The sequence below is a fragment of the Carcharhinus amblyrhynchos genome, chromosome 5 (assembly GCF_965287045.1).
Source record: "Carcharhinus amblyrhynchos chromosome 5, sCarAmb.v2.hapA, whole genome shotgun sequence".
Classification (NCBI taxonomy): domain Eukaryota; kingdom Metazoa; phylum Chordata; class Chondrichthyes; order Carcharhiniformes; family Carcharhinidae; genus Carcharhinus; species Carcharhinus amblyrhynchos.
The window spans coordinates 120,452,973-120,465,423 of record NC_137328.1 but is presented as its reverse complement, the minus strand read 5'-3'; the positions used below and the strand labels follow the sequence as shown (position 1 = coordinate 120,465,423).

Here is a 12,451-nt window from a genome sequence, read left to right as displayed (position 1 = left end):
GCCAGCAAACTAGAAACTAAAAAGCTGTGAGACCGAGATGGTATTTTACAGAGCGGCAACAATTTATTTTCTCTAATCACTCCCCCACCCCCCACCTTTCTGCATTGTTGCATAATTTGACAGCAGTAGAAACTTAAGTTGAATGATCAGCCATGATCGTAATAAATGGTGGAGCAGACTCGAAGGGCCAAATGGCCTTCTCCTGCTACCTTCAATGTTTCTGTGAAATCACATTCTGGCAAGTCAACTGATAGATAAATCTGATCAGGCAGGTCTCCAGCATCAAGTGAAACTTACCTGTAAAACCTGAAAGGGGCATTCAGGTTTTCTTTGTGTTAAAAGATCTCCCTTGACACTGCACTCTTCTCGCTCTGATCACCCACATCACCCCTGTGCTACTGTCTGAAAGAAGCCACAATGCCATTAGACAGTGGCATGGTAGTATTGCTGCTGGATTAGTAATCCGGAGAATCTGGGGTCCCAGGTTTGAATTCTGCTATGGCAGATGGTAAAAGCTGAATTTAATAAAAATCTGGAATTAGATTTTTATTAAATTCTAATTAACGCTGACCATAAAACTATTGTTGATTGTCGTACAAACCTATCACTAATGTCCTTTAGGGAAGGAAATCTGCCCTCCTTATCTGGGCTGACCCACATGTGACTCCAGATACAGAGCCATGTGGTTAACTCTAAAATACCCTCAAGGATAGGCAACAAATGCTGGCCCGGCCAGCAATGCACACATCACATGAATGAATATTTTTAACAAGTTGCGTTGTCAACTGGCCCTCAGCAGGGTTGCCTCGTGATAGTAATGTTCTAAATAGGAAGATGCCTGAACTGAGAAACTGGTGAAATCCACAAATGGACAAGTTCCTGCGTAAGCGAAATCCTATGTAACTGGATAAAGAGTCACTTTGTTGAAGGATCAGTTGTAACGTGCCAGATTCTTGCACACAACTTGGCGGCTTTTGTGTTGACAATGTTCTGTAATCTTTGGCACCCAGCTTTACTCGGTTGTAGTGTTGGATTCTTGGCACCAAGGGGTGTCAACAACAAGCAAGCAACGTGCACCTCTGCAGCCATGTGACTTTGGCTGTCAGTACTCGCCTGTTGTGTCAACATAATAAAAGTGTACAATAAAAGCTTACGGGTGTGGCTTGTGTGCATTACGGACCACATGTAAGTTTGACAAGGATACAACATAGCCTCTTGCAACATCCATGTTTAACTGGGTTTTACAAAGTTTATTTATTTATTAGTCACAAGTACGCTTACATTAACACCGCATTGAAGTCACTGTGAAAATCCCTTAGCTGCCATTGTATGGCACCTGTTCAAGTTACACTGAGGGAGAATTTAGCATGGCCAACGCACCTAACCAGCATGTCTTTCAGACTGTGGGAGGAAACTGGAGCACCCGGAGGAAATTCATGCAGATATGGGGAGAAAGTGCAGACTCCGCACAGACAGTCACCAAGCCAGGAATTGAACCCGGGTCCTTGACACTGTGACGCAGCAGTGCTAACCACTGTGCCACCATGGCTAAAACAACACACAAAACTTTATAAAGTTAAAGTTTATTTATTAGTCACAAGTAAGCTTACATTAACACTGCAACAAAGTCATTGTGAAATTCCCCTCGTCGTCACATTCTGGTGCCTGTTCGGGTCAATACACCTAACCTGAGCATCTTTTGGGCTGTGGGAGGAAACCGGAGCACCTGAAGGAAACCCACGCAGACATGGGGAGAATGTGCAAACTCCACGCAGACAGTGACACAAGGCTGGAATTGAACCCAATCCCTGGCGCAGTGAGACAGCAGTGCTGACCACTGTGTTGCCCCAAACTGGTCTACTCAATGTTTTGTATAAATTTAAAGGCACTTAGCAATTGCAGTCAATGTCTCTATTTATAAAATCCAAAATGTTGTTCACTTGGTCCATAGTTTTACAACAGACTCATGGGACAATATAGCAGATCTGGCCCATCTTGGGTATTGCTATTCAATAATCCCACTCCTCTGCTCTTTCCCCATGGCCTTGTCCCATTCTTCCCTTTCAAGAATTTATCCAATTCCCTTTTGAAAGTAACTACAGAACTGCATCTGCGCTGATGGTCTTTCCAGTCACAACATTCCAGATAACACGCACTTGCTGTGAAAAGAGAAATGTTTCCTTCTTTTGCTAATCACCTGTCCTTTTAGGGAATTAGGAAGAGGTTCAAAAAAAAGAGGGGTTTTAAGAAAAAGACTTCAGAGCAACATTACAAGCCAAGGATCCCCATCATTATTCCTTGTTGTACTACTAAATGACTTGCTAAGCAAAAATGATGCGGCAAAGAGTGGGAAAAAAGAACAGAGGACATTCAGGTGAGACGCAAAATCAAATCCTTCTGCCTTTTTAAAATTTATTAGTCATAGAGGTTTACAACATAGAAACAGGCCCTCTGGCCCAACTCGACCACGCAACCTTTTTTTTAACCATGAAGCTAGTCCCAGTTACCCGCGTTTGGCCCATATCCTTCTATACCCATCAATGTCACAAGTAGGCTTACATTAACACTGCAGTGACGTTACTGTGAAAATCCCCTAGTCGCCACACACCGGCACCTGTTTGGGTACACTGAGGGAGAATTTAGCATGGCTAACGCACCTAACCAACACGTCTTTTGGAATGTAAGAGGAAACTGGAGGAAACCCTTGCAGTCACAGGGAGAACATGCAGGCTCGTCACAGACATTGACCCAAGCCGGGAACTGAACCAGGATCCCTGGCGCTGTGAGGCAGCAGTGCTAACCACAGTGCCGCTCTCTGGGACTGTGAACACTAAGAATTTCTAATAACCCCACCACCACTCTTGTCCACCCCCACGCTGTATAAACACCATGTATAAAAGCAGCAACTAACTTCCACACTACAACCGGCACAAAGTTGGAGGATGTTGTCACTGAGACAAACTAGTGCACTGGCACTTCAAACACATTTGTGAAAGTGATTCAAATTAAATCTTGCGCTCCCAACAATTCCCAGGAGCAGCAGCAAATTCTGTCACTTCAAACACAGTCGTATATCTTCTTCTTAAATTGCTGCAACACTTCGGTCCTATTTACCCACGTACACTATGGCAGGCAATGAGCGAGAAGGTTTCAATTTAGCATCATCCTGAAAAATCTTTTTCTCGATGATATATGTGTAAAGCTGACAGAGCTCAGGATACTTGGCGTCTAATTAGGTAACCCTTTAATCATGCTACGCTTGTTAAAAACACCTGGGAGCCCTTGTCGATCAGCTGACTGCAGCTTATCATTAGAAAGCTGGAGCATTAACTGTGAACACACAGAGGAATGTAATCTGGTTAAATATTTATCCTACTTCTTCAGCGAGTGCTGGCAGCTGGTTCACAAGACTTTCCATTCTGTCTACTCCAAAGGCAGTAGTTCATGGTTAGCTGAATTTTTCAAGTCAATGGTAATCTAAATTCAGGCCAAAACTCAAAACTATCGCTTAGGAAAGAGGTGTGAAATAAATAGCTCAGGGCCTCATTTGCAGAGACATCGTTTGGAATACCTTAAGGCAGAGAGGATAAAAGGCCAGTGAGGAGAGACAAAGAGAAAAAAAAATTTGGGGGTGGGGGGAAGGTGGGGAGGAACTTGCAGGTGGTGGTGGTGTTCCCAGGTATCTGCTGCCCTTGTTCTTCGAGATGGAAGTGGCCGTGGGTTTGGAAAGTGCTGTCATGTAATCTTGAATTACATGAACCATGCTGAAATGAAGTATAGTCCATATACTTGTTGCAGTCTGTGGACTTGCCGCTAAGTGCAAATGGAAAGCCCATCTTTGGAGGGCAAGAGAAAAGTCTATGTAGGAAAAGGAAGAGTTGCTTGGGGATACAGAACTTGAATTTAGTTGAAAATAGAGAATGGTGGTGGGGAGTTTTCCTGTTCCATCCGTCACAGGAATCGTAGCCGGTTGAGGGGGCGGGCGGGGTCGCGGGCAGTGGAACCATGCAAAGTTGCTGACCTTAGACAGGGTTTTCCGGTTTTGGGGCGGGCATGGCAGGAAAATCCCACCGTTGGTGCTGAAGCTGAAACATCTTACACTCATCAGGACAAATGTGGGAATTCCCAATGGAAAACAATCAGAATTTCTACTACAGGAGAAAAGGAGACTGACTGGTTGGCAAGTTGACCCTGATTGGCTCAGGCATTGTCATGGAGAAAGCAATGGCTCCACAAGCTCCCGGGTAATTCAGAAAAGGGTGCAAGACCTAAACATACTCCTTTTGTTTGTAAGAATAGGTCCCTGCATATGAATAATGTTGCTTCTCGCAACTGTAAATGAGCCATAGAAATCCTGTCATGCAGAAGGCGGCCATTTGGCCCATCGAATCAACGCCAACTCTCTAAAAGAGCATTCTACCTGGGTCACTGCCCCTCCCATTCCATAACCCCACACATTGATCATGACCAATCCACTCAAACTGCACATCGTTTGGGCATAAGGGGCAATTTAGCACAGCCAATCCACCTAACCTGCACATCTTTGGATTGTGGGAGGAAAACGGAGCACCCAGAGGAAGCCAACACGGGCACAGGAGAAAGTGTAAACAGACAGTCACCCAATGCTGAAGTTGAATCCAGGCCCTGGCACTGGGAAGCAACAGTGCTAACCACTGTGCTGCCATGTTACGAACCTGATCGATTATCTTTAACAGGTTGCTAAGTACAGTTATTGGTGCACTTGGGATTGTTTGGCAAGTGCTGCCCAAGTACAGAATCACATTTATCTGTAGAAGTTTTGTTTTGAATGTGCAAGCTGGTCGAGTATGGCCTGTACTTTGCTGATTATGTAATATATGTATTTCAGTGCCAGTGCAATTCCAAGGACACAGTGCATACGTCCCAGTGACTTTAAGTTTTAAATTTAAGTTTAATGGCATTAAGGGATAAGTTTAAGTTTAAAGCTTTTTTATTAGTGTCACAAGTAGGCTTACATTAACACTACAATGAAGTTATTGTGAAAATCCCCTGGTTGCCACACTCTGGTGCCTGTTTGGTTACACTGAGGTAGAATTTTGCACAGCCAATCCACCCAATTTAAAAGGTAAAACACCTCAAAATTTTGAACAATAGGTTACACATATCATTTCATGCTGTTACTATGCAGTGGGTACACAAATGATATTTTCCACTAATAGGATGGTGCTGTCAGTCTAAAAAAATGCTGTGCCTGTCATCCAACATGACATTGAAAATGTCATGTATAAAATTCAGTGCTAGTGCAATGCCAGTTACATAGTCTGTACATTGGCTCATCGAATCAAACAACACCTTTCTTCCGTTGTTCGTATTTGATTGTTTGAAATTTGGCACTCTTGTATTTGTCCTGATGAGTGTAAGATGAAAAGCTTCTGCAACAAGTCTCTCTTATTAGCAATATTAAAGGAAGAGTCAAAGATGGACTATGTAATGATGAGGGATGGGAAATCTGAAGTACAGTTAAGATCAGAGTGAAGACCTAACACAGCTCCAAATATAGTTACTGTTGTAGAGTGGATAGGACGGGTGCCCTTGCAATGAGACACCATAAAACAGCTCGAGGGAAGACAGAGAGAGGCAGAGATAGACAAACACCATTAACAGCTTGAGCTGAGAAAGGGACCAATGAAAACCATAATACAGTTTGAGGAGAAAGAGAGAGAGAGAGAAAGAGAGAGATAGAGCAGTGAAATGCCATAACAGTCGATGGGGGAGGGAGAGAGAGAGAAAGAGAGATAGAGAAGTGAAACACCAGAACACAGCTCGCTGGGAGGGAGAGAGATGGAGAGAGAGACAGAGAGAGAGAGAGAGATAGAGAAGTGAAACACCAGAACACAGCTCGCAGGGAGGGAGAGAGATGGAGAGAGAGACAGAGAGAGAGAGAGAGAGATAGAGAAGTGAAACACCAGAACACAGCTCGCTGGGAGGGAGAGAGATGGAGAGAGAGACAGAGAGAGAGAGAGATAGAGAAGTGAAACACCAGAACACAGCTCGTGGGGAGAGACAGAGAGAGAGACAGAGAGAGAGACAGAGAGAGAGACAGAGAGAGAGACAGAGAGCAGTGAAACACTATACAACAGCTTGAGGAGAGATAGTAATGAGACACTACAAAGACTACATGCTATGGGTGAGAGGGACCAGTGTCCCACAGGTCAGCCACTGCTCACCTCAAATCGCGCAGCCCCCTTCAAGTGAGGTACTGATCTGCCACAAACCATACCCTTCAAAGGATGTTTGGGGCTCAACAAATGGACAGAATCCATTGCACCAGGCAAACAAACAAAAGGAAAGAGGGTGCCAACTTTTCAACTGACAAATTGGAATGTCAGGACCAAGGGACTGGTTGAAAACCTGCAATGGTTTGACGTAGCATGCAAGGCAGCAGTGAGTGACATGGAAGTTGATAGGCTGAAAACTGACCTGGCATCCCTATAGGAGAGCAGGCTCGCAGAGAGCAATCACCGAAAGAGAAACATTACACCATCATTTGGCAGGCTAGGAGTTCAGAGGAAACGTGAGCAATGTGTACACTTGGCTATAAGAAATGAGCTACTCTCGCTCATGCAAATTCACCCCCACCAATAAATGGTTCGAAACACATTCTTTCCATCCACCCCTCAACTCAAACAGGGCCAGTTAACCTCATGAGTACCTATGGTCCAAAGCAGTGCTGTACAACTGAGGTGCAAGCCTGGCACTGCTCTCAGCAGAATCCCTAAGTCAGAACATCTTTATCAACCAGGGAATTTCATTGCAAGTGCAGGCACGGACCATGAAGCATTGCCCTCCTACCTTCGACATCAAAACCTGTGAAAGGTAAGTGAGAACAGACGGAGACTTCTTCAAATTTTTCTCCTACCATAAGCTTTGTGTTAACTAACACCTTCCGGAACGAACCATAAATAAGCCAAGAGTTCCTGGAGACATCCAAGATCAAGACATTGATCCCAGCTGGATCTGATCATCACCAGATGTGACTCTGATATACATATCACTCCCTGGTGTGCACTAGGGTAAGGATGCAACCCTTAAAGCCTTTTCATTCAAAGCAGAAATGCCATTCCTGTATTGAGGTCAGCCATAGTTCCTCGATTCAATTGGACAGGCTGTCTCCTGTGCTTGATGAGTTCAGGCAATATAGCTTCAGCACCTAGAGCTTTTCCACACAGAGTGCAGAAGGAAAAAGGCACATATTTCAAGAATTCACCTACAAGATCACAATCTCAATATATGGACGCAAGAGTGGAAGTGTGCTGACTGGTTTGGGGCTAACAACACTGTGATGGAACTTGTTACTGAAGCCAATTGGTTTGCTCTCATCAACTACAAAAGAGATCCAAGTGAAAAGATATTAACAGCTACTCAAACCAGACAGCAACAGTCTGCTAGGCAGTACTCCAATCACTGCTGGTTACAACTTTGGCAGCCTATCTAGATGTCCTTCAAGACAGGGAATATCAGGGACTTGTCCGACCTAGAGGATCAAAAAGGAAATTGATCCAACTGAAAAGAAAGACGGCGGGGGGGTCATCATCAACTGCATCAACGGTCAGAGGGATGGTGCAACATTAGCTCAAATTATACCGTAGAGAGAACACCATCTCCAAGACACTGTTGGACACCTGCTTGTCATGGCATTGCTGGATATTGAACCCACAGTGGAGAAGCTTAACAAAGCTACTGATTCGCTTGTCATAGGCAAAGCTCCAGAAGTCGATGCTATACCACCTGAACTCATCAAACTTGAGAAACTGGCAGTCTTGCAGCATCAGCACGAACCACTGTGTTTCAACTGGAGGGAGGAGACAATGTCCCAGGACATACATGATGCCAAGAACATCACCCAATATAACAACAAAGGCAAATGCTGCGACTGCAACAACTATTGCGGCATCTCCCTGCTGAGTACCATGGGAAAAGTATTTACCCACCTTGCCCTTATAAAACTGCAGATCCTGGCTGTGCTGAATCCCAGTTTGGATTCAGAGCTGGAAGATCTGCAATTGGTATGATCCTTAGTTTGGCAGCTGCAAGAGAATCGTTGTGAACAAAGGAAACCACGATATATTGTCCTCATCAGTCTGACCAAGGCATCTGACCATGTGAGCAGAGGCAGTCTGTTTAAATTGCTGGAGATGATTGGCTGATTACTGAACCATTTCAGTGTGACCTCCTCTTTCCATGACAACACAATGGGGGCGGTTAACTATAATCAATGCAATGAAGGAACCCTTGAGAGATCCACAGTGGGGCCAAACAGGGTTGAATTCTGACACCAAAGCCTGAGCATGTTCTTCTCATTGCTTCTGTCACATGCCATCATCAGTTTATCATGCCTGAGATCCGAGGCAAAGGTGCACTAGGGCCTCATCAGACAGTTGCTCTGTATCAGTGACACTGCAACACTTCATACTGAGAGATGACAGTGGTAAATGGACAGACACTCTCGCTCCTGTCAAAAGTTTGGTTTGATCATCAGAATGACAAATGTTACGTTGCGGACATTACCAGACTGCCATCTATCAGCAGTGACAGTGTGGTGCCAGAGGTTGTTGATAACTTCACATATCCACGCTCCACAATCACCAGCAATCAGTCACTTGATGCTGAAATGAATGTACGCGCCACAAAGACTGCAGCTCTTATATGGTAGTGGTGGAGGCGGACACACTGGGATCGTTTAAGATTTATCTGGATAGTCACATGAGCAGACTGGGAATGGAGGGATACAAAAGAATGGTCTCGTTGGACCAATGAATGGCACAGGCTTGGAGGGCCGAAGGGCCTGTTTCCTGTGCTGTATTGTTCTTTGTTCTACCCAGACTGAGTAAAAGGTATGCAGCAACAGCAACCTGACTGAGAGCCAACCAATTCTGTGCCTGCAGTGCACTCTCTACAGTGGTGAGACCTGGACAACCTTTGCTAGATTGGAGGAAAGGCTAAACAGTTTCCACCTTCACTCTCTCAAGGGTATTCTTCGCAGAATGAGATTGTCAAGTCATGTTAATTCCATCAGCACACATTTACTGATAGGTCAACAATATTTACGTCGTCTCAGCGACATTTACTGGATGAATGATAACCATTTACCCGAAGACCTTGTCTGCAGTGAATTAGCCACTGAGACACGACCTCCGCTGCAAGGACACCTGCAAGCAAGATGTAAAAATAGTGGATGTACTCATTGACAGCTGGGAGAAAGGCACGGGTAGCCATGACCTCTGAAGGCTGACCGTTTAGAAGGATGTTTGAAGAGGGGAGAAGTGGCGAGAAACTCAGTGGGCCAATAAGTGGGATGATACTGTGCTACTTTGCTGTATTCTGTCTGTAAGGTGGGGTTGCTTTAAGAGGCAGTGTTTTGTTTGGTCCACTTTGGTAGGAATAATGGTAGGAAGGATTATTACTTACGTGGCGAAAAACTGCAGCAGGCGAAAGTGCAGAGGGACCTCGGATCCTTGTGCATGAGTCGCAAAAACCCAGCTTGCAGGTGCAGCAGGTGGTCAGGAAGGCTAATGGGATGCTGGCCTTCATAGCGAGGGGGATTGAATATAAAAGTAGGGAGGTCTTGCTGCGGCTATATAGGGCATTGGTGAGGCCGCAGCTGGAGTACTGTGTGCAGTTTTGGGCGCTGTACTTACGCAGGGATATTTTGGCCTTGGAGGGAGTGCAGAGGAGGTTTACTAGGCTGATACCGGAGTTGAGGGGGTTGAGCTATGAGGAGAGGCTGAATAAACTAGGCTTGTACTCGTTAGAGTTTAGAAGAATGAGGGGAGATCTCATTGAGACGTATAAGATGATGAATGGGATGGATAGGATAGAGGTGGAGAGACTCTTCCCGCTCAGAAAGGACAGTAGGACTAGGAGGCACAGCCTCAAGATAAAGGGGGGGGGGGGGGTTTAGAACGGAGTTGAGGAAGAATTTCTTCACTCAAAGGGTGGTGAATCTCTGGAATTCTCTGCCCGTTGAAGTGGTGGAGGCTACCTCGCTAAATATTTTTAAGAAGCGGGTTGATGGGTTTTTGATAAGAGAGGGGATTAAGGGTTATGGGGAGAGGGCGGGAAAGTGGAACTGAGCCACGACAGATCAGCCATGATCTTATTGAATGGCGGGGCAGGCTCGAAGGGCTAGATGGCCTACTCCTGCTCCGATTTCTTATGTTCTTATGTTAAGGGGTCAGTTTGTTTGGTAAACAATGCAGCAGATGCAAAGAATGCAGGCTAATAGCTGATTTAACTAGGAATGTGTTTCTTTGTAGAGTTAATTGACTTGTTTATTTAGGTTCTCCTGGGACTTCAAACTCTTGTACAGAGTCATGTGGTTAATGGGAAGAGCAAAGCTTGCAGGGAAGAAATACTATTTCAATTTAATTTTAAAATACAAGCATTTGCTGCCTGAGTTGCCAGAAGAAACAGATCTTTCTTTCCCTCACAAATGGCTTTTTGAAAGCTCCACAGCCCAGTAACCGAAATCACAGCAAGTATGTTTGTGTTTTGCTAATTAAATTTCAAGAGTTTACATCTTTCAGAGGAATACTGCTTGAGTTGGAACTCATAGCAACAGGTTAGCAATTAAGGCTTGTATCTTGTCATGTTTAAGTATTGCCCAATTGTTAAACGTTAAGCAAATTTATTTCTAATAATTAAATTGTGTTGTTAAATAAAACTTGTTCAGGTAAAAGCTTCCAAGTTTGTCAGTCCAATCACGCCTGGATTGAAACATCTTCACACTAATGTCAAAACGGAAGATTGTGGGGGTCTAGTCTGGCTTCATAATATACCTCGGGGTTTCAGAACTAGTATCCTAACAGAGCAAACAGAGAACAGTGAATGGTGCACCTTCTCAGCCCACTGACCTCCTCTGCAGGAAATGCAGCAGAGACTGTCAGCCAGAATGGGACTCCTGAACCATACCAGGAGACATTTATTAGAGTCGATTGCCAAAGTGCAAATCATCGTCTTACAAGACAGAAGGCCATTGCTAGGTTAGTTTACTGTTCTTACAGTAACCAGCTTAAACAGACCATTCATTTTCATTAATAGTTGAAAACTTTACATCCATATATTAGAAACTCCAGTGTACTTTGACTCATCAGGACTGATTCCACTGGATCAGTAATTCAAATTTAGGAAGTTGATGCTAAAGAGACAGCAACACTTTCTCTCATTTACACATCATGAACTTACCCCAGGACCAACAGAGTAGGTGCCCTCCAGAGGGAAGACACATGGAGCTACAGTGTTCACAGGACTGCTGGGAGGTGGGGTCACTATTAAACCAGTAGTGCTAATGTGGACCTGTTAATAGAGACAGAGTTTAATGTCACACATAAACAATGACATTGCACCATCAGCAAATCACATCTCAAAACATCAATAATCTCAGCATTAGGTACATAGTGATATTCATGTGAATCAACAATAATTTGGGAATGCATTAATGTTAAGTTTAAGTTTATTTATTTGTGTCACAAGTCAGCTTACTTTAACACTGCAAAGTTACTGTGAAAATCCCCTAGTGGCCACACTCGGGCGCTTGTTCACATACACTGAGAGAGAATTTAGCATGGCCGATACACCCAACCAGCACGTCTTTCAGACTGTGGAAGGAAACAGGAGCATCCAGAGGAAACCCATGCAGACGTGGGAAGAATGTGTAGACAGTGACCCAAGCGGGAATTAAATCTGGGTCCCTGGCACTGTGAGACTAGTTAGGGCTAGCCACTTGCCACCGTGCTGCCCCAAAAAACATCACCCAAAATTTACATACCCCAAAAACATCTGAGTGCTCAACAAAGATTGTCATTCCACATCAACTGAAAGGGTGAGCCTTGGAACGATAAAACTATATTTCAGAAGTTTAAAGGAAGGCAAAAAGAGGGTGGACGTAGCTTGAGGGAGAATTTTAGTTGGAGCACACTGATGGTGGGGTAGACAGCATGATAAACTAGCAATGATTTTCTGTCGAGTGAGGGGAGAGTATGCACAGGCTAACATTCTTGAGGAACCACAAAAGCATTTGGAAACAAAAACACTAGAACACAATGCCAGCAAAGCTTGGCAACACTGAATGAAATTTGCATTTTTAGAATAAAATGCAAGTCAATACTAGGATTCATTATTATGTAACATTGTTAAGAATTAAAACTCATTATCCATCCAAATCCTCTTGGGGAACGCAGTAATTTCATCCATCTCTTGGTTAGATGGAATACTGAAAAATGAATCTCACAAACCAACAATATCATTGTCTCTGGTTAAGGTAAGGATTAAATTTTCCAAATTAAGTATGCAGTGTTTTAATTTGATCCAGTGGATCTCATCTGTGATCACAACAGCCCAGTTGGCTGGACAGCTGTTTGTTGATGCAGAGCAATGCCAACAGCGCAGGTACAATTCCTGTACTGGCTGACGT

At 44.2% G+C, this 12,451-nt stretch overlaps 1 protein-coding gene across 3 annotated transcripts in view; it reads right to left on the bottom strand.

Moving 5' to 3' along the window:
- sh3rf1 (SH3 domain containing ring finger 1) overlaps positions 1 to 12,451 on the bottom strand; it is a 182,508-nt gene that overhangs the window by 28,459 nt on the left and 141,598 nt on the right. For all 3 annotated transcript variants that reach the window (XM_080189485.1, XM_080189487.1, XM_080189486.1), the window contains one exon: positions 11,224 to 11,334. In XM_080189485.1, coding sequence (XP_080045611.1) covers positions 11,224 to 11,334 — 111 coding nt within the window. The remainder of the gene's footprint in view (positions 1 to 11,223; positions 11,335 to 12,451) is intronic.